Source organism: Eublepharis macularius, chromosome 5 (genome assembly GCF_028583425.1).
Source record: "Eublepharis macularius isolate TG4126 chromosome 5, MPM_Emac_v1.0, whole genome shotgun sequence".
Taxonomy (NCBI): Eukaryota; Metazoa; Chordata; class Lepidosauria; order Squamata; family Eublepharidae; genus Eublepharis; species Eublepharis macularius.
Genome location: NC_072794.1, coordinates 30,725,798 through 30,752,166, shown reverse-complemented (window position 1 = coordinate 30,752,166; position 26,369 = coordinate 30,725,798). Strand labels below are relative to the sequence as shown.

The following is a 26,369-nucleotide window of genomic DNA, read 5'->3' as shown; positions in this document are numbered from 1 at the left end:
TCGGTACAATATGTTTTCTGAGCCTAAAGAGGGAAGGCGTCTAATGGAAACATGAGTCATGAGGCATGGGATATACATTATGCTACACTTACTGATGCCCTGGGTTAACTTGGACTCCAGCTGACAATCCACAATTAAGGACTGCGCCACCCCAGAGCCCGAACCAACTGCACAAACTATTAGAGACAACTCCCCAAAGCCAAAGAAACAACAGATCCCAACAGCCTGTGGCAACACCAGAGATACAAAAATGAAGCGAGTCGCTCAAGCTCAGAGGTGCACTTAAGATTAAGGAAGACAAGGTGTTATTGCTCCATGGTAGAACCGAGATGCTGGCCCCATAAGAACCTGCCTGCCAAGGTCTTCATCAGAAACTGTGTTGTAGCTGACCCCCATCAACAAAGTTAGAGAGGGGCTATCCAGCCAGGGACTTCTCAGTGGTGGCATCCAAGCAACACAATTCCCTGCCTAGAGAAGCTTGACTAGTGAGCCCTTTTCCTTCCTCTCAGTAGCAAATATTTTATTGTACTGGTAAGCATTTGGGGAGGAAAGTGTATACGCTGTGTTAGGTTACCATTTGGCTGCAAACAGTTTTATCTGATAGTACAATCAGCAGGACAGTGTCTTTTTAACTCATTAAAGCTGTTTTTATTAATCCATTTAGCTACTTTCAGAAGACAAGCGGAGAACAAATATTTCAAAATTTAAAAAGTAACAGATGAACTGGTCAGAGTCCCAGTTCCAGTGGAACAAATAATAGCGAAGGCCCAAAAAGGCATACGTGCACCTCCTGTCAGTGCCATTCCCTGGTCCCAAAGGAATATAGAAATGGCAGACATGAACTGAATGTGGAGGCTTCTTCAGTCCTTTAAGCTGAGGAGAGGCAACTGTCAGACAATGGGAACAAGCAATGCGGTGTACTTGTGCTGCCTCGCCCCCCTCAAAGGGATGGAAGGGTTAGTAGGCCTGGGTCTTGTGGGGAGAGGAGGACAGCAAGAAAAGGGAGACTTGAAGAAGTGGGTATTTGGACTCGGGTCTCTCAAGTCCTAGTCCAACACTCTAACCACTACATCACACAGGATCCAAAAAAAAAAAAGGCCAATCCCTACAAGGTGAGAAGAGGCAAGTGTCTTGGATGGTGGCTTTCTGGGCACCACTGAGGACTGCAGCGCAAGAGACAGCTGTGGCACAGCTCCTTTTCATTTCAGTTGGGCTTGCACAGGAGAATTTCCAAGTGGCTCACTCCTCAAGCCACTAAAACTAATCCAATTTAAAAAACAAAAAACAAAACTACAGTAGGATTGAGCCTAACCTTCCTCTGTTGCTGCTGTCCAGGTATCCTGCGACTGCTTGGCTTGAAACAGCAGCCCCCAAGCCGGAGTGCGTGATGTTTAGCAAAGCTGCACAGAGCTTTGGCTGCCGCTCAGTAACATGATGTTCAGAAAGTGCCTGGCCATGGTCATACTGAGTTTTTGATGTTGTACTACTGTGAATTACCTACAGTGTGGCTGCTTTACAGAATTGCTTAACTGAAGACAAGGAAATGAGCCCTTCTCCTCCCACGAGATGTCTGGATGTATGAAAACTTCTCCTTTTGCCTTTCCCCCCCACTCGGAAGCAGATGGCAATTCAATACAGCTCTATAGACACAGACACTCCTATTTCTTTTCAGATGGTGTCGGTGCAATGGATATTCCGAAAAGGCACCTGGAGACAGTTAGGGCTGAATGAAGGCTAATGAACTGAAGCTCAATGCAGACCAGGTGCTGAGAGGGAGTGGGGCTCCCAACTAAGAAGATGGTCTCCGGCCTGCGCTGCATAGAGTTGTATTCTCTCATAGCCTGAGAAGGCTTCCAGATCCGGCCTTATCTGTGGATACCCAAATAGCTTTCATAGCTCAAAGCACCTTTGAGCACCATGGGTTGCTATGCCAGCAGCTTGGAAAGAAAGGACCTCACCAAAGTTCTCAGTGCTTTCTTTACATTTAGGTTAGATTACTGTAATGAACTTTATAGGGGGCTGACTTTGGAGACTGCCCAGAAATTTCAACTGGTCTGTAAATGTGGTGACAAAAATGTTAACAGTATCATACAAACCTGCCCAGAACTAAAAACTTCAGAGAATCTTCACTGGGCATCAGTGTTTTCTGATGTAGGGCAGGTGGTAACCAAAGTGGCACCAGGCCTTTGGTCTCCCTCCTCCCGACATGCCACCTTCTTTTGGTGCCTGGCAAACTTTACTATGTTCTGGCATGCTACTGTTTAAGGTGCTGGTCTGTTCCTGAATAAATGTCATGCTACTGCAAAATTGTTTTACTTAGCTTTGAATGGATTTTAATGCTGCTGGTTTGTGATTTGCTGTAAGCTGCGTAGCATAGAAATTGCTTTGGGAAAGCAGAATGTTTTTATAACAAATAAAATCTCATTTCAACTAACATAGTATAGTCTCTCTCTCTCCCTCTGAAAGCTGAATGAAATTTGCGTAAGCTTCTAATCACCTGTTTCAGATATTTCGCCCTGGGTATGGCCAGAGGCTCTAGCCACACGTTAGGAGCTGAAGGGTTCCACGGCTTGCTGCCTGTGGCCCTGAATAAGTTGAATCAGCAGAAATATGGCTGTGCATCGAGAAAGTTTGTTTCCGTTTTGGTTCCAGGGGTTACGGAATGATCGCATCTCATTACCGGTTTGTTCCAGCTGGGGTGGTGCTGGCTCAGAACCAATCCATTAAGGTTTTTTTAATTTCATGAGTTTTGGTCCCTTGTGCGTGTGTGTTGGTCACACATGTGCAAATACATGCCCTTCTTTTCAAGGGGGTGAGGTTCTGGGGGCAGCTATTTTTGCAAGCGGCAGCACCAAAATCGCACAGAAAATTCAGTCTTCCCTCTAAACCATCAACCACTGAGTCTGGGACCACGCAACAATGGAGTTCTGTATTTATGGACTCTGAGGAACGGGGAAGGCCCACATCAAGGTGAGCATTCAGCAGCTGCGCATGCACACACAGTTCTTTTCTCTTTGTTCAAAAACCTGTAGATTCAATGAGTTCTCATTAAGCACATGAAAACTCACACAACAATGGACCCCAAGAAGGCGAGTGTTGGCAGTGGCCGGGTCCACACAATGGCAGGAAACAAGTGGCGCCAGCATGGCATGCAAGCAGGAGAGCGCTTCATTGCCAATGCCAACGGGTCCAGCCCAGCACAGCAACATTTTTTAAGAAGCCTGCTTTAGTGACATTATACCTTTGAGTCACGATGACATGTTTCTCTGTGCCCTGTAGTTTCATTTCCACAATGAGGGGCGAATCCTTCTCATCCTAATTTGCTTTGCAGCAGCCCAGGACACCCGGTTTAAACCCACTGGCTGCTGGCCTGTCCTTGCACTATGCATAAAAGTGCACAGAAAGGGTGGGCTTGAGTTGGTTTTTCCTCCATGGGAAAAACCCACTAGTAAAAGTGGGTTAGCGGCTGCCAGTCTCCCTTTCTGACTAAAATCATTAACCCAGAGTTAATTGAAGAAAAAGAAGTGATGGACAGAACTGAACAAGTCCCTCAGATCGGTCCTTTCACATGGAATACTGATCTGGAAATACTTCAGGGTGCATGCATGTATGCAATACATGTTGCTACTTCCCTGTCGTTTAATGCTGAATTTATAGCTTTAATCAGAGAAGCCCCAAAAGCCTGAAGGTTTTCTGGGCCAGATGAAATTCCTCTTGGTGCTCCTTGAGCCACTATCTTTGGAGGATTTCTGAAGTCACAGTGAGTGGTCCTGACACCATAGCACCTAAGTGAAGGACAGCAGCAGCAGAAGGCCACTGGATGGGCATCAACCAGCTCCACATGCCTGGGACCTCCTGGCTTTCCTTTAATAATTGTTTTTTCTTTCCAATTTTCACCCTAATCTGCATAACATGAGCATTTGCAGCAGCCAGTGGCTCAGAGGCTGCAGAAGACCCCCTCCCTCCTCAAACCTACGTGTGCACGCCCGCATGGATGTTGCTGGGCTAACTTTTCCTTGCACTGTAAGTAAAAGTGCACAGAAAGGGATGGCGATGGCAACACTGGCACTGATGGCACCATGTCATCTGCTGCTCCCTCCCCACTGCAAAGCAAACCTTTGGTCACTACAAGCCACACAATGCCAATGCCACTGCCCAGGAAGCACTGAAAAAATGCACTAATGTGCACCATGCAAATCCTCTTCTTGCCAACAGAGTTAATGCTAAAGGCTCAGTCTCTCCCCTTTGGAGCCAATTGGTTGCATGATGTGCAGACAAACTTGCTATTAAGGAAAACAAGATGCTGCCAGACAGTCCACCCCACTGCCTGGCCTGCCTGCACGGTCACTGCACAGTAAGTACCAAAATGAAACACACAAACTTTTTGGAAGGATTTGGTCGAACGTTCTGTAAGCTGCTTTAATGAGCTCCATCACTGAGTTCTGGGTGTAATAGTGGCTCGTTTTTTCATTCTGCACACCTCTACTTAGGACCAGGGTTCCTGCCAACGTGCGCTCCTGCGCGATGGTGCACGAATTTTCACAACTCAGCACACAGCTGAGAAGCCCCAGAGCATGGCAGGCGCACCTGGAGGTCCTCCACCCTGTTGCTGGGTGCTGTAGGAGCAGCTGTGGAAGGCGCCCGCACAGCCTTTCCCAGGCCCGTCGCCTGGCGCTGGAAGAGGAGCCGCGACAGGCGCCCGCATGGCCTTTCCCAGGCCTGTTGCTGGGCAGTGGAAAAGGAGCCGTGACAGGCGCCCGCATGGCCTTTCCCACGCCTGTTGCAGGGATCTGGAGGAGGAGCTGCGGCTGGCGCCCCCATGGCCTTTCCCAGGCCTGCCAAACATCCTCTCTGGCCCGGTGCTGGAGGAGAAGGCAGTGGCAGGCACCCATGCGATTTCTCACCAGCCCACTGATCAGCCTTTCTGGCCCAGCGCCAAGCGCTGGAGGAGGAGGAGGAGGAGACAGCAGCTGTGTTTCACGCTCCTAGGATTGCCAGCTCCAGGTAGGGAAATACTCTTTTTGTGTGTGTGTAAATTCATGACTAAGGAAATCTATTTTACATCCATACAAAAAATTGACTCTCTAGTCACAAAGACTTGCAAGGTAGGGAAAATTCATGACAGAGCTAGGGTCTGAATCTGGAAATTTTACACGGGCTGGTATGACAGGCTGTCCTCTAGTTAAATTACTCCATGGGGAGTGGGGAGCTGAAGCCTCAGTTTTACCAGTATTCTTGTACATCAATGGCATTCTGCTTATAACTTCAGGGGAGAATAGATCATTGCAGTACAGTGTAATAAAACAGAATGGCAAGCAAGGAGAAGGCAGGACTTCAATGCTGACTTTATGCTTTATGACTTGGTTTCATTTCAAAGATTCCGTGACCATAACTCACAAAGAGAAAAGGAAAGAGTTTCAAAGCCATGAAGCCTCTGCGGTGACTAAAGGCCAGTTCTAGGCTGTTCCAATGAGCAGCTCTCAGCTGGAAGCTAAATAGGTGCTCCCCCTGCAACTTCAGCCAGCTTCCTTCTTCTTTCTGCAGACCTGGCCACAGAAGAGACAGGAAATGCCAATCGACAGAGCAGAGGTAGAGGGAGGGATGACTGCATATCACATTCTGTTTAGGATTTTCTTGTGGGCAAAGAGGAACCCTTACTGAAGCTCATCTGCCTGATGTTGCCCAAAATGCAAAGAAAACTCTGTCAATACACTGATGCCTGTGGAAAGAAATGGGGTCTGAGCCATTCGCAGGCATGCTTCACAGCACTTTTTTATATAAAGCATAGAAGGGAACAGCCAGAGAGTGAGTGCATTGCGGGGCTGGATGATGCACAATTCTTCTTCTCTGTAGATTCAGAGGAGTTAGCTGTGTTAGTCTGTAGTTGCAAAACAATAAAGAGTCCAGTAGCATCTTTAAGACTAACCCACTTTATTGAGGCATAAGCTTTTGAGAACTACATGCCTAAGTGGGTGTCATCAAAATATTGATGGCACCCAATACCAATGCCTCAGACAACCTAAATCAAAAGTCTTTTAATCAAATGGATTCTGGTTTTCGAAAAGGCGCGCTCACAGCTTGCAAGTTGCTGCTCACAAATTGGATTTCTGGCTCACAACACTGCACCGCTTAGAGGGAACATTGCCTAGGACTAGTCCTGCATGTGGGTGCGTTGTGCCATGTGTTTTTTCTGTTTATTTCAATTGCATATAATATACACAAACAAACAACTTCGCATTTATTTTGTATTCTGTAAACCACTTTGGGTCCCTGCTGGGGTTCAACAGGCTCTTAAGCGCCAGTGGTTATGGGGTAGGGATTTGAAGTCCAGCATAGTATGTGTTTACCTCCCCCTTAACATTATCATGTCTTGCTTCTATCAGTTGCCTTCACTTGTCATCAGCAATAAACATATATTTCTCTCCTTCCATTCCTTGAGACCTTGTTCGCTTTCCCAAACATGTTCTTTGGAACTCTGGACCCATTAACAAATCTACCCACAGCCAAAGCAAGGTCTTTCATTCAATTTGTCTGTTTCATGTAGTTTTCATTGAAATGGTCTGCTTTGAACATTGAGGTATCAAACTGAAATGTGGACACATCAAGGACACAGTTCTACGGGTTCCAGCTGAGTGCAAGCTCAATCCCTGCACATGTTTTCAAGGATGGCAGGAGAAAAAGCTAGTATTCTGAAAAATGAGATATCACTATGAAAACTGGCTATGTATGTTTATGAAAGAACTCTTTGCTTGAAAATGAGCTGGGAAGCTGGTGTTCAAGGACGGGAAGAAGGACCCCCAAAACTATTTTAAGGCGATTTTAAAGAGAGGCCTCTTGCATACTGCAATTTGCTCTGCTTACAAAGTCTAGGCTTGGTCCTCGATGCAGAATTCGGAAAGCAGAGTACATACAGCCGTGAAATGATGTACCAGTAATGAACAGGGAAGCTGAAACCCACTGAGCCAGCTGTCTTCACCTGAGTGGCACAGCTGTAACTCATCCCACAGCTCGATTCCTGCAAATACCATGACTCAGACTAAACTGAACTGTTCTACCCTCTACTCTTCAGCCCGTCTGGACAACGTTTCCATCAGGAGAGTTGCTAAGCATTACCAAATATGACTATAAACACCAGCAGGGCCATAACAGCGAAGGAGGCTAAAAATACACTTGGCTTCAAGCTAATAGTGTCACATTCTGACAGATCTTCCCCGCCAGTGCTGTATCTGTTGACCTAATGCACAAAGTATTGTCTGCCTTGCGGGCCCAGGAACTTCAATTTCAATGCAAGAATCCACTCTGAAGCCATTCCCAACTAATAAGTTATCGTAGCCTACTGGCAAGTCACTCTGTGGATAAAATGGCTTTTGTGTGCCAGGATTTGGACAACACAACTGTGGATGATTAGGAGGTCAATAGTGTAGACTAGTTACTGTTACTTGGATGGATTTCTTTTGCTGGTCCAGAAAATGTGGGCAAGTTGCTAGTGTGGATGTGAGTGGCCACCCACATCACAGCTTGACCCTTACTCATCTTCGCATGAGTCCAAAACGCAATGACTCCTTCCTTAAAGAACAGGATGGATGGTTTGGGCCATCTTGACCAAGCCCCCCTTGGGCCTGGATGATCTGAACTTTTCATCAGCCAGTAGCAAACATCGTTTCTGGGAAAGATGCTTGAGAGTGATCGTTGTGCAACTCCATCCAACTCTGTTTGGATGGAACGGCTAATCTATACCCATTTCAAATCTAGCTCTTAACCTAGTTTCTGGACTGAAACGGCTTGATGGCCCTGAGAGAGAGGGCCTTTGCTCGGAGAATGACAGAGAGTGTGTGTCCCTGTTCACTGTGCTGGACCTTTTGGCAGCTTCAAATACCACAAACCACAGCATCCCCTTCTGAAGTGAGATGGCTTTGGGAGCACCACACACTGGTTATTTCTGTTCCTATCTGGCAGAAGAGTTCTGGAATGTGGTGCTAGGTGACAGTTGTGTGGACCCTTGACATTTGTTCTACGGGGTACCATAAAGTTCAACACTGTTTCCCATGCTGTATGACATCAACTCAAAATCCCTGGGAAAGGTAACATGGAGATGGGGGTGTGGACGGTACACTAATGCCACCCAGCTCTTCTTCTCCTACATTGCATCTGGATTCAACTTCAGCTTCTTCTCTTCACCGCAGCATCCAGGCATCGATCCCAAGACAGAGAGAGCTGATTCTGATGGTTTAGGTTCGGAGGCAACATTGGGGGATAACCTTGGCTTCTATGCCCTGTTTGCTGACCCTCCGTGGCAAGTGGGTGGCTGCTGTGTGAAACAGGATGCTGGACCAGAAGGGCCACATTGGTCTGAGTCAGCACGGCTCTACTTAAGTTCATACGTCTGCCTAGTGAGAATCTATTACATGCCTCTGATGCAATGGACTCTAATTCACAAAAGCTTATTCTAGAATTAGAATTAGACTCTGTTTACTTCTGTAAAGGGTGTATAAAGTTCCACGGGATACAGAGGCTAGAGCCTTACGACTCTGCTCCTCTAGTAGCTTGCCCCAACCGTGGCTATGAAGTACCATCCCAGCGCTATCAATCCTAAGGATCAATCCAGTTGGCTCAGACCAAGGGTCCATCTTGTCCAACATTCAAGCCTCACAATACACCAAAAAAGGGGGGAAATCTATCTAGGTGCTTCTATGACAGGCCTGAGCAATTTTTGACCCAACTTTTGATCTACATAGAAGCCACCAGGGAACATCAAAAGGCAAAAGAAGAGTGCCACACACATGGCAGGCCACAATGGATGGGCTGATAGGCTAAATATGGTACACAGAGAGTTACAAAGAGGGCTGTGCATACTACATTCTTCTATAGGAACACATAAGGGTGTATTGGTCATGAAGCATAGCTTCCTGAATCTCTCAGCCTTCACTTATTTGATAAAAAGGATCAAGTTTCTAGCCCTTGTGCATGTAAAGATATGGGAGAACATATGAGCAATGTCTATTAAAAAATCTTAGGCGCCAGAAAGTTGAATGAATAAGGTTTCCAGTACTTGGTTTCTTAGCTTTTAATGTTTGCATTGCATAATTCTATTTTCGTCTGGAAACTGTTGTCTATGGTCTGTTTTTATGGTCTATGCTTTTAGGCTGGGCTGAGTTTTTCCCCTAATGCTAGATTTTAATTAACACCTTTTATTGTTTTGTTTTGATTACTTTTATTTTGTAAGCTGTCTCAGGCAGGTTCCTGGAGAGGCAGCATAGCATTTTTCTAAATAAAGATGTAAATACTTCTTTGTTAACGGCAACGCAGCCTTGCAATGTAGTGTGACAGCTATATCACAGAGGAACAATTTCAGAGTGGATGCTACAGCCAGATGATCTCCCCTCCCTACTCCAAAATCAGAACGCAAAAGAGAGGGAGTACCAAACAGAGAGGGGAAGATAAAGTCAGTTATGGGTACATAAGAGACAGCTCTGAAGAGACAGGCTATTTCTGTGGCTGACGAAGAGCCTTCGGTTACTCTGAGTGCTTTGTATTCTTCCCACGCTTCCACAGAATGGAATGTAATGGGAGCAGAAAAAGCATTCCGCAGAGATTGTTAGCCATGAGCTATAAGACAATGCTCTCCCGTCATCCCTTCAGATTAAGTAAGATGCTATTTGGAGAAGGAGGACTGCCAGTCCCCCGGTGGGGGCAGGGGATCCCCCATTCCCAGTCTCTGCCCCCCGCTGCCACTCACCTGGGGAATGGGCCCGGGAGGCAAAAAACCTCCCCAGCCAGAACCCGGCAGGTGCACTCCCATCGGCTGTGACAATGTCACTTCCACAAGTGACATCATTGCACCCAGCGGCGGGCATGCTCCCGTACTTCACAGGGGCCCAAACTGGCATGCCGGCCAATGGGCGCCACAGGAGCATGCCCGCCACTGGGCACTATGACATTGGCCGATTCCAGATGGGCACTAATAAAGCGAGTGCTTTCGCTTTTTCACCGTTCAAACCCGTTCACACCCGTTATATCCCGTCCCATCTTACCTGCGCTTCATGGCGCCTTGTTCCGTGATATAGGCTGCCGGTGTGAACATCCGAGTACGGGTTTGTACTGTTCGCGACGCCCCGTCACCGCTCAGAGGCCTGCCCCTTTCCCCCCCGCCGGCCGATGGCGAGGCCATTTTTTTTTTAAAAAACCGGGCGCAATTTGCGCAAGAACGGGAATGCGTTGATCGACGTGCGAAAATGCGCACTTCGGCAAAGAAAGGCAAGGAATTGCCATTCTTGCCTTTCTCCGTGTGGCTGGAAATTTTTTTTTGTTTCCCAGAAAACATTTATCGATGTTGCGAAACATCTCAAAAGGCACACTTGCGCTTCTTCGCCTCTTCTTCGTTTTTAGTGCGGTCGCCATTTTGTTCCTCTCAAAGAATCCCGCAACGCCACGTATTGTCGACCTTTGACCTGAACTCCCTTGCACGCTGATTTGAGGAGCTTTGAGGGGCCCCATCCTAGGGACGAGAGAATTCCCAACTCGCAAGCACAGTAGCCAACGCCGGTGTTTGTTGCATACGTGGGTATTTGGAGCAGCATGGCCAGCGGGGGGGCAGTTGCTGGGAAGCGGGGAGTATCCTGGCGACACAGAGAAATTATGGATCTCCTACACTTCTGGGGTGAGGAGAAGATCCAGGAAGCTCTGAGAAACACCCACCGGAACTTGGACTACTTCGAGAAAATCTCGAGGCAGATGGCTGAGCGGGGCCACAAGCGGTCGGCTACAGAGTGCCGCTCGAAGACCAAAAACATGCGCCTGGAGTACAAGAAGGTGATGGCACACAATGGTCGATCTGGGAACGCGCCTACAACCTGCCCCTACTTCAGGGAGCTCGACAGCATTCTGAGGGGGGATGCGAGTGTTAACCCAAAGCGGCTTGCAAGAAGTATTGTGCTGGAGGTGGAGGGCAGGACGAGGCCAGACCCAATGGACCTTCTGGAGGGCTCTGAGGAGCTTTTCAGCCATGACCTGGTCACCATCAATGCGGACCATCTTAGGACGTCGACCCCTTTCCCAAGCGGTAGGTGGGGGCAGGGTGGAGTGAGGGATTCCGGTGTTGGGGGGCCATTCGGGCTTGGGGAGAGGAGATCCGTTCTGACGATGCTGGCCTGTTTCCATTAACAGGGCACATTGGCTTCGAGGAAGAAGACCTCCTGGAGCACGGGGATGATCCTGACGCGACCTTAAGTGGACTGGCAGGAACAGGTGAGGGGCCGGGTGGGGGCTACCCAAGCGGGCCTGGGCAGAGGGTGGTGTGGGCTCAGGGACATAGGCACTCTGTGGGGCGGGCCAGACTCTCCCCTCCCCAGGCCATGCCGTGATTCTCTGGGGCTGCATGGCTCTCTTCCTGGCAGCCATGACTGAAACCCCCCCCCGCCCTGGGCACAGGCCAGGCCCCCCTCCCCCAGCCAAACTGTGATTCTCGGGCCCACTGCCCCTGAGAGAATCCCCTGCAAGCGCTGCCCAGGCTGGCCTGGGCAGAGGGTGGTGTGGGCTCAGGGACATAGGCACTCTGTGGGGCGGGCCAGACTCTCCCCTCCCCAGGCCATGCCGTGATTCTCTGGGGCTGCATGGCTCTCTTCCTGGCAGCCATGACTGAAACCCCCCCCCCGCCCTGGGCACAGGCCAGGCCCCCCTCCACCGGCCAAACTGTGATTCTCGGGCCCACTGCCCCTGAGAGAATCCCCTGCAAGCGCTGCCCAGGCTGGCCTGGGCAGAGGGTGGTGTGGGCTCAGGGACATAGGCACTCTGTGGGGCGGGCCAGACTCTCCCCTCCCCAGGCCATGCCGTGATTCTCTGGGGCTGCATGGCTCTCTTCCTGGCAGCCATGACTGAAACCCCCCCCCCCCGCCCTGGGCACAGGCAAGGCCCCCCTCCCCCGGCCAAACTGTGATTCTCGGGCCCACTGCCCCTGAGAGAATCCCCTGCAAGCGTTGCCCAGGCTGGCCTGGGCAGAGGGTGATGTGGGCTCAGGGACATAGGCACTCTGTGGGGCGGGCCAGACTCTCCCCTCCCCAGGCCATGCCGTGATTCTCTGGGGCTGCATGGCTCTCTTCCTGGCAGCCATGACTGAAACCCCCCCCCCCCGCCCTGGGCACAGGCAAGGCCCCCCTCCCCCGGCCAAACTGTGATTCTCGGGCCCACTGCCCCTGAGAGAATCCCCTGCAAGCGCTGCCCAGGCTGGCCTGGGCAGAGGGTGGTGTGGGCTCAGGGACATAGGCACTCTGTGGGGCGGGCCAGACTCTCCCCTCCCCAGGCCATGCCGTGATTCTCTGGGGCTGCATGGCTCTCTTCCTGGCAGCCATGACTGAAACCCCCCCCCCTGCCCTGGGCACAGGCCAGGCCCCCCTCCCCCGGCCAAACTGTGATTCTCGGGCCCACTGCCCCTGAGAGAATCCCCTGCAAGCGCTGCCCAGGCTGGCCTGGGCAGAGGGTGGTGTGGGCTCAGGGACATAGGCACTCTGTGGGGCGGGCCAGACTCTCCCCTCCCCAGGCCATGCCGTGATTCTCTGGGGCTGCATGGCTCTCTTCCTGGCAGCCATGACTGAAACCCCCCCCCCCGCCCTGGGCACAGGCAAGGCCCCCCTCCCCCGGCCAAACTGTGATTCTCGGGCCCACTGCCCCTGAGAGAATCCCCTGCAAGCGCTGCCCAGGCTGGCCTGGGCAGAGGGTGGTGTGGGCTCAGGGACATAGGCACTCTGTGGGGCAGCCATTGTAGTATTTCCCCAGTCCGCTGATAATGTTGCCTTCTGCGCAGATGAGACTGAGGCGGGCACTGCCAGCGGTGCGGAGGACACTTCTGGAAAGGAGAACAGCCCACCCTCCCCGAGCAGCGGCTCACCAGGTACCCCATTGACCCCCATTGTGAGGCCGGGCCTTGGAGGCATCAGTCCCTACGGCTGGCCGACCAAGGTCTGTGCCCCCCCCCAGACTGGGAAATGGGGAGGCCTCGACTTGATTGGTGCCTTGACCTTGCTGCTGTTCTCTCCCCTTCAGGAGGCCTTCCCGCTGCCGCTGCCCAGCTGTCTCCTGGCACACGTCTTTCAGCAATCAGGCACCGTAAGCGGAGGACCCAGGGAAGCACCGAGGTGGCCGAGAAAATGATGAGCCAGGCAGCCGATCTGCACCGCGAGGAGATTGCCGAGCGGAGAAGGGAGCAGTCCGAGGCTCAGATGTGGCGGGCTGAGTTCATGGAGGCCACTCGTCAGGAGCAGGCAATGTTCCAGAGCGCTTGGAACCAGAACCTGGAAGTGATGCGTGCAGCCGTCAGCACGCTGCAAACACTTGGAGAGGCCATGCTCCGGCGACAGGAACCGGTGGCGCCCGCTCCAGAAAGGCCACCCCTTGTACCGGTAGTGACCAACACCCAGCCTGCGACGCCAGCTCAGGGAGAATTGGACGAGGGAACAATCAGCCAGCCTCCTGCCCCTCCTCCTCAGCCGAGGCAAGGTGTGCCAAGACGCTCCTGTGTTGGCAGGTCCAGGGATCGCCTCACCTTGTAGGCGCCCTTCTCAAAAGCATGAATTCCCACTCCCGGCTCCCACCAATGCACCAAAACAGGGACAACGAGGCGTTCAACAAACCCAAAAACTTTATTTTTCAACAAATAAGTGCTGCAACAGGCATCGAATGGAAACACCCCCACCCCCCGTCATCTCACTGCTCCCTTGCAGTCGACTGCTGTGCGGACAACTGCTGCTCCAGTGCCCGAACACGCCTCTCAAGCGCCCTGTGCTTCCTTCCCTGGTAGAGGAGCAGGCGCTCCACGGTGTCAAGTCTGCTCTGCACATTGTTCACTGGAAAAAAACCAAGCAGATGATGAACACCTCGGCCTCACCACACTCCCGCCCGAACCCGAAGCCCAACTCACTCACGGGTGTTCATGATTCGGCCCTCCAGTGCCTCAATGGCGTTCAGGACGTTGTCCGTCCCCTGAGGGTTGCTCGCTGGTGGCCCTGACATACTGCTGGTAGAGGGGCCTTCATGGGGCGCGCTTGTTGGTGGAGCCTCGCCAACGCTAGAAACTGTGAACAAATTGGGGCTGGTCATAAGTGTGCAGTCAAAGCATGGGATGACCTGTCGGTTGAGAATTCATGCAATTTTGATCTGGTTAGAGTTATGCTGTTTGGTTTGAGGTCACGTTTGGTTAACAGTTATGCGGTTCAAGTTATGAGGGTTGGTGGTGCCCGGGTGGCCCACGCCTGTGGCCTGTGACTCTTGAAGTTGTCCTTCAAATGTTGGGTGTTCAAACAATAAAGTTATATTGATCGGTGAGACACATACTGCCTGTTCATTGAGTGGCGGATGCACGTCAGGCCTGCACCTACCTTGGGGCTGCTCGGCCGGTGGCTCTGGTGGTGCCTCCACCACAGGTCGGCGCAGCCGGCTCTGTTGTGGCCCACGCCTGCCGCCAGGGTCTTCCCCCAGAGCTGCCTCCCGAATGGCCAGGTCTCTGCCCATCCCAGCATCTGCAACACAGTAGGACACAACACACCGCAGGAGTTAATCTTTCCAATGTTGGCAGTCCAGCCGACACCGCTCGCTGTGCAGGTGTGCCCACTCATGCCATCGCATGGAGTGGCGCGTGTCCTGCGCTCCCCGGGGGGTTCCAGAAGCGGCCTCCGGTGGCTGCTGTTGTGCCCACGCCAGCATCTACCTTGGGGCTGCTCGGCCGGTGGCTCTGGTGGTGCCTCCACCACAGGTCGGCGCAGCCGGCTCTGTTGTGGCCCACGCCTGCCGCCAGGGTCTTCCCCCAGAGCTGCCTCCCGAATGGCCAGGTCTCTGCCCATCCCAGCATCTGCAACACAGTAGGACACAACACACCGCAGGAGTTAATCTTTCCAATGTTGGCAGTCCAGCCGACACCGCTCGCTGTGCAGGTGTGCCCACTCATGCCATCGCATGGAGTGGCGCGTGTCCTGCGCTCCCCGGGGGTTTCCAGAAGCGGCCTCCGGTGGCTGCTGTTGTGCCCACGCCAGCACCTACCTTGGGGCTGCTCGGCCGGTGGCTCTGGTGGTGCCTCCAATCCCTCGGGCACACCCTCCTCTTGCTCCTCGACAGCAGGTGGGGGAAGTTCCTCTGGCGCAGGCCTCGCTTCCTCTACCTCCTCCTCCTCCTCCTCCTCGCGCACCTGTGGCCTTGCGCGCTCTATCCCCCTCTGGACTGCTGCAAGTGCAATGGGCGGGGAGGTGGTTACTCTTGGCAGCCATCTCTGTGGGCGTGGGAGATCAGAGGGGTGCGTGTGTGCCCACCAATATATTGCCCACAGACTGTGCACAATTGCCCTCGGAACGAGAGGTCCATCACGTCTCACACGGTGGGATCAGCTTTGGCCGTGGTGGAGTGTCGGGGCACAGGTTGGAGATGGAGTTGTCAACCCTATGCAGGCCAGCGTGTATGTTTTTCCTTGTAAGGCTAATGGATGGCTTCTGGGGCCTGTAACTTATGAGTGCTTTGGTGCAACATTCACACACTATGCACTGAATGGACAATGCAAGAATAGCAATCTCAAGCCACACTGACCTATAATGGACCCTTACAAACTTTGGTCCTTGTCGTGGCGGACTAGTAGTGGGGTGTGGACACGGTGAGATATAAATGCGGTGATACATTCCTGACCACATCTTTTGTTGCATGGGAGTGCTCTTCCACGTTATAGAGTGGATTCAAGCAGCTTCTCTGCTTGCAGAAAAAGGGAGACCGGGTCATGTTTGGACGCAAAAATGGGTTTCCAGGGGATTCTGCAGCCATGCGGCATGGCCAATGTTGGATGTAAGGGAAATGGGTGAGACTGAGGGAAGGGGGCTGGAAGTGGCTGGATTCAACCCAATATTCTTTTCATGGGGATGTGGCTTCGAAGGTCGGGGCAGTTCTCTTGCCAGATGCCACCCCTGGCCAGAGAGCCCCGTCTCGCGTGACTTCCTGGGAACAGTGGTAACATGGTGGGCTGAAACCAGCATGTTCAGCAGTCCATGAAATGGCCCCTCGAACAGGGACCAGTTTCAGCCTAGGGGTGGGGTGGGATGACAGGTGTAGCAACACACCTTGAAGTCTGGGTGCAGTGTGCATCCAACATGCCACTCCCAGCCACACCAGCCTGTCTGTTTTCACCCATGGGAAACACTGCCAAAAGGGGGTGGGTGGTGGCACCATCTTATGGAGACCCGTTGTGAGATAGGCTCGTGCCTTCGTGGATGTCGGGAGGGGTTGGTGATATCTCGCGAGTGCGATGATACGCACAGCCACACAAGCCTCTCCTTTCCCCAGGCCTTGCACGCCTCCACTTCTTGCTTACCGGCGTGTCTCCGGTCCTCCCAACTCGGCCGGCCTGCCTGCTCCCAAAGGCGCCGCATCTGCGCAAAGTAGGGCGGCCGCGCAGTCATCCGAGGGATCCCCTGCCAGTGTTCCAGGGCCCCGAAAAAGTCCGCCTTGATCCGCTTGAATTTTGAGTGGCATTGGTCTGCGGATCGAGGGTAATCCCTCGCGCCAAGCTGTCTGGCGACCCTGGAGAAGAGGCTTTTTGTGGGAAGGTGGCTGCTGCACATGATGCGAGCCGCCTTGCCACTCTCCAGAAGTAGGTCAAGGAGCGCCTCAACCTCCCGGTCTTTCCAGAAGCGCCCCTTGATCGCCGCCATTTTTGCTCTGGCTTTTGCGGGGCTGCGTAAATGCGCGGGAACGCGACTGAGCATGCCCGAAATTCAAACTTGTTTTTGCTAGGAGGCCTGCGATTGGACAGTTGAGAGCGGCCATTTTAGGTTTTGCAGAAGTACTGGCTCTCATTTTGCACCTTTTCGCACCGGCGAACATATAGTAGCACAGCCAACCGTGCACAATTCGACCACATCCTTTTATCCCAAAACTGCTTTTTGTCCGATAACGCCATACAGAAAACAAAGATATCGTGCAGGCACCGGATCGCCCTCTAGGCCTTGGGCGGGGGGGGGGGGGTTATTATGCGGAGATCGAATGCCGCCATCTCACGGGGAGCGGAAATGATCCGGCGCCATTTTGTGGATGATCGAAGTGGCGAAAATCAGGCGGCACACGGCCATCCCTGCATAACCCATACACACTCTTTTAAGGTTAACATTTGGTTGTCTCACATTACCGTTCGACCAACCCACACATCATGCAATCGACACTCTCCATCCTGCGATGGGGGGGGGGGTAGAACACCCTTCGCCAATGCTGAAACTTTGTTCAGACATATAGCGGGGTCGAAACGTGCCGCTGGCATTGACCACATTTTCGTATCTGCGCAAATGCGTCAGCCCAACAGCCCCACAATATACGGCCGCCCATCACTCCTCTGAACTCAAAAGTCGCAGGAGCCGCAAATATTCTCCCGCACGCTTAACAACACCAAACGAGACCGCTTACCCCCTGGTCTGTGCGAATAAAACAATTGCGAGAGATGGATGAAATGCCCCCCCTTTTCCCGCTTCAGAAACAATCCCCGCAACGGGGTCCCCTTCAAACCCCAGAATGCCGCTGCCCACACACACTCAGTTGGTCACTGGTAATAACTGCGAGGCCACCATCATTTCATAAATCAAATCTTTATTGTCACCAAAGAGTCTGCATTGCAAAAGATACCGTTGCTGGTCACGCATTCCCGGGGCCCACAAGGAAAACCAGAGCATCACCGCCTGTCCCTTGCATACATGAATGCCGCCATCGCATCACGGACCTCCTTCCCCTCCTCCAACACTCCCCGGTCGTTCTCCCCGAACTCCAGACCATCGCCGGGCATTGTCAAAGGCGTGGGATCCCGCAATGAACCCAGCACGCCATGGCCTTTGGCCTCACACAAATTGTGCAGGATCACGCATGCAGTCACAATTGTCACCACGTTCTCCTCTCTGGCCCTCAGGCGATGCAGGAGACATTGCCAGCGTCCCTTCAGACGACCGAAACTGCATTCCACCTTATTCCTGGCCCGTGCCAGACACCGGTCAAAGTACTTCTGCTGTTGCGTGATTGCGAATTTCCCATAAGGTTTCATAAGCCATCGCCGCATTGGATACGCACCGTCAGTGATCATCAGTGGTGGCACAGATACACCGTTCACAGTCAGGGTCGGATTTCCAGGGACAAAAACGCCAGTGTCCATTGCCGCACAGATGGCCGAGTTGCGGAAGACAAAGGCATCGTGATTCTTGCCACTCCAGCCCACCTCCGCGTCCACAAAACGTCCGGTGTGGTCAACTGTCCCCTGGAGCAGGATGGAAGAGAAGTTCTTGCGATTTCCATATTGGTCCGGCCTCCCCCGGGGCTGACCGATGCGAATGTGAGTTCCATCTATCGCCCCGACACAGTGGGGGAACCCCAGCGCGGAATACCCGTCCATGATCTGAAACGCAAGGAAAAGAGGATCAGTCTAGACCCCGAGTCGGCCACGCACGACATGACCAAACCACACACACACAAAAAATCACCGCGGGCGTGGACTGGCCAATCATTGTTGCGATGGCTCGAAATTCTAAATATCGCTAGTGCGCAAATGCAGATATAAATAAAAAAAATTTCATTAGGGAACAGTCTACTTGGCAATGACACTCACCTTTCCGACCTCCTCCCCAAGGCAAACCAGCTTAGAGAGCAGCTCCTTCTCAATGGCGAAGCAGACCTCCAGCACAGCGTCCGAAACAGTCGATAACCCCAAACCGAAGTTGTCCCCCGCGACGCGGTAACATGCTCCAGTGGCAAGGCACCATACTGCCACGGCCACCCTCTTCTCCACGGAGACGGGCTCACGCATGTTGGTACTCTGCCGTTCCAAGGTTGGTCGAAGCACACCCACAAGCTCCATGAAGGTCCCCCTGCTCATTCTGAAGCACTGGATCCAATGTTGGTCGTCCCAAACACGCAACACTATGCGCTCCCACCAGTCCCAGCTGCGGGGATAGACCCAACAGTCCCGCGGTTCTCTAATGTGTGCAAGTGCATACCACCGCTGGTGAAGCCGATATCTTCGCAAAGCGGCCCTTCGAGCGGTTCTGGCCGGGTTGCCACAATGGAAAAGTAGTGTGGCAGCCCTTCTTCTCCGCATGATGTGCCACAGATGCGCTTGGCACAGCGCCGTCGAGCTCTGGAGCAGGAGAATCACCAGCTGAGCCATCATGAGAAAAATTTCTCTCTCGGGCGCCATGTCAGCTTCTACTGCTCACGACGCACTAAGACAATGATAGAGAATCCAGAAGAGAATCGGCAACCAATACTCTTCCTAAGAACTTCGCGGGTCGAGTTGACCGGCCAATCGCCAGCCAGTTGACGTAGCGTGGTCGCAAAGCTGCGCAATTGCGCAGCTGCGCAAAATACGTAACAAAAAAATTAAAAAAAAAACACGGGCCAACGAGGGCCCCCGACGTCAACTGTGACGGGAAAAAAGCAACCAATGCCCGGCGACTGCAGTTGCCCGTGCGAGCAGCCGGGAGCGAGACTACACGGGACTACACGGAACACGATGGGACCAAACGCTGCAACGCGAAACGAAACGGATGGCCGGTAAGCGAATATAACCGCTAAAGAAACGCGATTTCTGCCCATCTGGAATCGGCCATTGTCACACCTGGCAGGAGTGCATGTGCACAAACCATGCACAAGCAGATCACACACACACACCCAGTAAGTGCCAGGTACTCCCCTCTCCCATTGGGAGGGTAAGGGGACCTACAAACCTGAGTAAAGTCCCAGGGCTGCAGAAAAATCTGAAATCTCATATATACACACAGTGGGGTTAAAACCTCCAAACTGAAAGCATAGTACCTGTAGCTTTAAGGAACAAATGCCCTTAGTGGCCATTGCTGGGCAATCACAACGGTATTACCAGGCTTCAGAGGAAGCCAGTCATTCCCGCTGTCAGGACTGCTTTCTGGTCAAATGCAGCCAAATGCCTTTATAGCCCTGGGCAGCTCCCAAGGATTACATGCATTTTCCACCTGTTTTACACAGTGACATAAAAGAAAAAATGATGTAATTTATTTACAGGCGACGATCAGTATTTTCTAGTTAAAAGGCTATTTTAACCACAAGTTGTCCCTTGTGAACTAGAGGCACCAAACACAGTCTCTTCCCATGCTCCTAAAACCGTGATATGTCTATGTCTGCTCTGTTGCAGCACGGGAAAGATTACCAGCTATAGCTGGATCAACTGATTAAACAGGGTTATAGTTCCACCGTGAAGCAGAACTTAGGGACAAACTAAAGCTCAGGAGAATACATGGTTTCGAGTAGAATCCTTGCAAGCAGCTGCTATACCACAGCAAGGATGGACAACAGCAACCGATCTATCAACAAGCATCATCATCCATCTATCCAATTCTAAACATGGCTAAATTTGTGGATACTGAAAGACTGGGGCCATAAACAGACACAACAAATCTTTCTACAAGCCTCAAGAGAAGCCTCAGGTTTGCAGAAAAATCTGAAATCTTAAAAAAAAAACCCAGAGGGTTAACCACCCCCAAATAACAGCAGCAGCACCTGTACCTTTAAGATATAGATGCCCTCGGTGGCTATTATGGGGGTTGCTAGCAAACCACAGCAAAACCGCCGGCCTTCAAATCTTGGCTTCTGTCAGTACAAGGTAGGGGAGCTGGGGCAGAGCCCTTTGCAGAGGTATTTTTGCCCCTCGTGTCATTCCCGACTCCTCTCCCTCCTGCCCTGGATGGAGGACTCATTGAGGCTAGGCCCAGCAGCAACCACCAGGCAACTTGCAACCACACCATGCTCAACTCACTCAGGTGCAGCGTGGCTATGCCGTGATACCCATTTGGAGGCAATTTTTAATGAATTGGACTTTGGTGCAACCCACAGTTCCCAGAAAACGATATTGTTTTCCAGTACGACGGGGACAGCACAGGAGTGTGTGCTTCTCCCCTGCCGCCCCCAGGTGAGCAGGGCCAGTTGGGGTAGGGAATCCTCACCTTGGGGGGAACCTGGCAAGCCTATCAGGAAGGGAGAAACAAGAAATAGGGTGGGGAACGGGAGAAGAGGAAACTGAAATGACCCCTGCAAATCTTTGCAGGTTCCCTACTTGTTTAATTTACAATTAGGTCCTGGCACACTCCAGTAAATGTACTGTCCCCTTTCAGATGCAAAATCTATTCCAAAAAGGTTAATCTGTTCTCTAATGGTATGAACCCATATTATTTTCTAATCCACATAAATCCACAAAAATGTTGTTGTTTTCTTTTACTAGCCCACTCTTTGAAGGACCTTCTTGCCAAAAAGCTGAAGATAGAGCCATAGATTGTTGGACACACACATGACACAAATAAAATTAGCAGAATTTAAGAATCACTATCAGCCTCTTACTTCAAAAACAAAGATGATGCAACTCAATGGAAAGGACTAGAATATATTCACTTATGCTGAGTAAGTGGCTAGTACAACTAACTGCCCATTCAAGCGGTGCTTCAGGACTAAAGACCCTGAAATTCAGCTGCAGAAGTTTACTATGTGCCTTCCAAGTCTTCTCTGAGCATAGAGGGCATCGCCACCAGTTAAGAAGAAACTTTGGTGGTGACAGCATGCTGGCATGGGCCTTAAAGCGACATGTGTAAGACAGCTGTTAACACCAAGGACAAAAAAGTCTTAATCCTCTACCAAGGAAAGCCAAAGGCATTGCCCAAAAATAAATTAAAACAAATCAGTAAGATCTGTACAGATTTTCTTATTGCTCATGAAATGTGCTCAGTTTGTAAATTTTATTTTCAATTTGTGCACGCGTGTGCAGGCATGTATTTTTTTTCTGGCAAAGGTTTGACTGTGTATGCAACTTGCTCTATGCAACTTGCCTCCACAGTGATGACTGCATGTGACATTCCTATCTTAGGTGCATGTCTTAAGTCACCATAGCCAAGTCCTCCAAATCCAGGCAACATAATTTGCATATTATGCAAAGCAAGCACATCAGCTGGTGCGTCATCTACTTCTCGCTTTACTTCTCTCCTGCTATTTACCACTAAAAAAAGCTGGGAACGGATCAGAGAAAACATCTCTTTCCCAGACCTTTAGTTCATGCCAAGATTTGCTCAGGCTCTTTTTCGAGACAACAGCAAAGCTTGTTTGGGAGAGAGAATAATAGAGCAAGGCCCTGTGTCCCATGGGCTCTGCTTTGGTTGCTCCAGCAGTATATGGCTCTGTATGTGTTCCATTTAATGTGCAAGTAGAAGTATCCGTTAAAGAGGTTCTTGTTTGTGTAGAAGTACTTGTAAGAAGTTCTCATTTGTTTTCCTCCCAAGGCTTGAATCCTTGACAGTTAAACACAGCACATACACACCTCTTCGCTTATAGCATTTAGGCTTCGCTAGCAGACATGGAAAATCCTCATAAACAGCTGAAGCAAGATTCGGGCTGCTGTTACGTGCAAACTTGCCTTCTAGATTTCAGTGGGGTTTCTTCAGGCTGGATCCCACCAAACATTTCTGTTTATTGAGGGAGGGGGGAGGCTCAGTCCTCTCATGGCAGACCTCCAACTCCCCCTCATGCTATTCATGGGGGTTCCTTGTCCCCCCAAGCAGCATTTTGGGGGGCAGGTGGGGGGTACAACAAGCAGAAGGAAGTGAGAAAGTCACATAGGGTTGACAGAAATGCTTCTGTTAGTGATGATTTTCAGCGGGATCCAAGCCGACAGCTAGAAAACTTCCTGTCAATGACTATGAATAGGACTACAGCTTTAAAGTTTAATGCTAATTTACTCAGAAGTAAATCCAATCCACTTAAATGGGACCAGCTTTCCCAGCAAGTTTGTATAGTATTGCAACCATAAATATCTCACATTATCTTCCAATAACATTGCAATAATATGGAGTCTTGAGTGTTTTTCTGCACAAACAATTGAGGAACAGACTGCAAAACTCAGTATTAATATATGAAGCCATATCTTCCATCAGTTAGATGAACCTTAGACTCCTTGGTAGAACAGGCCATACTGCTCCTCTCACCCCAAATTTTGGAGAACTAAATATGTATATTCTTACTAGCATACTCCACTAGGTTCTCAATCATTCTGAAGTGGGACCCACTTCTAAACATATTGTACGGCTTGGGATCCCACTTCTGTACTTAATCTACTTTTGGAGATTTGCTTGCAAAACATAAAATAGAGGAATATCACATCAGTTAACATATTCTATTTTCCATGTTTAGCACTGATCATCTTGTTCCACCTCTTCTCTCCTGGCCTTGCAAATTACCTGCATGAGAGCCCGCAACCCACTTTGGGGTCCTCACTCACAGTCTTGGAACCAATGCCATTTCCAATCACAGCACATGCTGAAGATCAGTATATGGGAGACAATCAAGTAATAGGGAAAATACTTTAGAGTATTTAGTATATGCCAAGAAGAGAACCCTAATGTTCAGAAAAGTTAGTGTAGACTTCAAAAGTTTTTGTGAATATTCTGAGTGCTACTGAATCCTGCTCCTGCCAAATGTTTGAAACTGGGCAATGTAAAAGGAAAATCATTACAATCCAGTCACTTATTTAGATAAGCCGCACTCTCTCCAATTTCCCCAGCTTCCAAAGACCTGCAATAAAGGAAATGGATTCTCCCAAGTATGTGTTGGCCCTACAGATCTGGGATTAGGGATCAAGGCTTCCAGTACGCTTCAGCCTTGGCGCCTTTATCATAGAAAGTGCCGATCTTGGGACTAAACACCGAAAAAATTTGATTCATTTTGATTAAAAACACATTTAAGAGAGTCAACCAACAGCACAAAAGGTGAACATATTTAAGACTCCAATACTTATTAGAGGATTTTTTCCTTAAAATATTTTGAGGGGGTTGGAAGAGTATGGCTTCAGGCACCTGAAAGACTGGGTGAATTACTTGCCCTTCATCCACTAAGCAACACTACCCAATTTGGCCCCTTTTGACCTGACAACACACCATTTAAAAATATTTTCCTGTTTTCAACATAAAGATCACTTCGGTTTTTTGCTGCTCTCTACCTTACATATGTAAAACTGGGGAAGAAGTTGATAAACTGTATGTATTTTAAAACACAGAGACTGGTTTTGTTTGTTACTGCTGATTTTTCGAGGAACACTTTGAAAATTCACAAGAAGAGCGTGAGATACTTTTAGAAGCTGGATAAAGCCCGAGAAGCAGAAAACGTAGATGGAGTTACCAATTGCTGCTGCAGTCCCTTGACAAAGGGAAGCTGAGATCCAGCAATAGACAGCAATAGGGAAGCAATGCATTGCATTCCCAATAGCTTGCCATACTTGACAATCACAGCTGTGATTTCCTTCATTGGAAAGAAAAAAGGAAAGGAAGAACTGGCATGTTTCTACTGCATAAAATTAGGCAGAAAACTGCATATTTTTCCTTCTGTCTCTGGATCTAAAAGGCATGCGGGCTTGCTTTGAATGCAGGTCAGCTAAGGAGCCAAACAGGCACTAGCTGGCATGCCTGAATTCCAGGTAAAATCAAGCAATACAACAACCCTATGCATATAACCTTTAAACCTTTGGGCACAAGATGCATTTAAAGCAACGGTCTTCGCAAAGCATGTCTCACACAGGCCTAACAAGGCACTGCTTCTGTGCCCAACTGAGAACCAAAGCCAGCTCCTCCAGGGCATTAAAAACCCAAAAAGGCTCCCATTCCTTCTTTAAATGGGTCCCTCTTGCCTTAATACATGAAATGGCAAGCTAGGAAAACAAGTAGGGGTGCCAGGTCCAGGTTGGGAAATTCCTGGAGATTTGGAGGGTGGAGCCTGGAGAGGGCGGGGTTTAGGGAGGGGAGGGTCAGTGGGGAATAATACCATAGAATCCACCCTTCAAAGCAGCCATTTTCTCCAGGGGAACTGATCTCTGTTGCCTGAAGATCAGTTGCAATTTCGGGGGATCTCCAGCTACCACCTGGAGGCTGGCGACCCTAAAAACGAGGCAGAATGAGAACTCCCTGCACCATTTGCTTTTATAATTTCATTTGTCCATTATTTCCTGTCCAAATGATTAAACAAAACTCAAACTCACAAGTGGAACAAATTCTGTTTACTGTTGTACACAAAAAAGACGCAGACCGCTTCTACTGCTTAACGATTGTTCTCTTTCCTATGGGAACAAAAAGCTATAATATGTCTGCATGAGCAAAGACACTGGAATGTATGCACATTAAAAATGAATCATTGAGACCGGACTCAACTTAAAATTTTAGTCCCACCCTGCCAAACCCACCCTCGCCCATTTTTCTTATTCAAACACACCCTTCTCAGATCTTCCCTCAGACAATGCAAAAGTCCAGCTGTACGCATCTCTTCTACTTCCTCCCATCAGCCCAAGCCTAAGAAATATCTCAAGTCCAATTAACACATATTGCTGATTGATACTGAAGCAGACCCTCAGTCCATCAAGGTCTGCACTGTCTACCGTGAGTGACAGTGGCTCTCTAAGGTCTCAGGCAGAGGTTTTTCATATCATGTACTGCCTGATCCATTTAATTGGAGGTGCCAGGGATGGATTCTGGGACCTTCTGCATGCCAATGCATGCCAATTCATCAATGAGCCACAGCTTCCACCACATTCTGCAGCTCTAAAGCCAGCAAAGGATGGTATCAACTCCCCCTCCAAACCAGATTAACTAGCATTCAACCCCTCATTGGGTATTAGGGAAAGGCATATGCAATAGTGGCACTTGCCAATCCAGCTCTGCCAGCATGGAAAGAATGTGCCTCTGCACTCCTAAGTGACGTATCATCTTCTCTCCAACACAAATAAGGGGAGAAAACAGAACTGCGGAAGATCACATCGGCACAATTGCACACAGAACTCAAGAAGCCATTCTCTATCTTGCTCCCTCCATTCATGGCCTCTGTACACATTCCTGGGTTTTTTTTCATGTACACCTAAAAATGAAACATGTGAACATAACTGCAGACAGAAAACACATATCATATAGGTGCTTCCAGCTGAAACTGATGTAGGACTCCTTTTTTTTTTTTTTTTGCACAAAGCTCCACAAGTATTAGCTGCTCTTGGTAGCTGGCCAAAATTCTGCGCTCAGCACTAACTGTGCCACTTCTTCAACAGAAAGAAGTAAGGCCTTGATTGCAAAGACATGCTCCACTTCAGAGATCTTCAAGGTGCAGCATGACTGCAGAGACAAGCCCTCAATGCCACCTTTGCTGTCCCTGCCATACTAACACTTGGAAGGCAGTGAGATGTTTCCCTTCTATCTTATCTTTTCTAAGGCCAGAGTAAGGCATCACCAGACCTCCTTCAGGCTTGGAGTAAGGGCAAGGTGTGTGTGGAGGGAGGAATGCCACTTTGTAAGCTGGCAAGTGCATTTTGGGCCCCTGATTTGGTTACCATCTTA

The 26,369-nt window shown here is 50.2% G+C and overlaps 1 protein-coding gene across 2 annotated transcripts in view; it reads right to left on the bottom strand.

Annotated features, from left to right (window-relative positions):
- Positions 1-13,651: 13,651 nt before the first annotated feature.
- Positions 13,652-26,369, bottom strand: part of ATF6 (activating transcription factor 6) — an 84,540-nt gene continuing 71,822 nt past the window's right edge. The window contains exons 16-20 of one of the 2 annotated variants that reach the window (XM_054980924.1): positions 15,025-15,204; positions 14,696-14,836; positions 14,367-14,507; positions 13,914-14,063; positions 13,652-13,835 (exon numbers count right to left, since the gene is read on the bottom strand). In XM_054980924.1, the coding sequence (XP_054836899.1) occupies positions 13,696-13,835; positions 13,914-14,063; positions 14,367-14,507; positions 14,696-14,836; positions 15,025-15,204 (752 nt within the window). In that variant the 3' untranslated portion in view covers positions 13,652-13,695. The remainder of the gene's footprint in view (positions 13,836-13,913; positions 14,064-14,366; positions 14,508-14,695; positions 14,837-15,024; positions 15,205-26,369) is intronic. The other variant, XM_054980925.1, reaches the window with a different exon arrangement.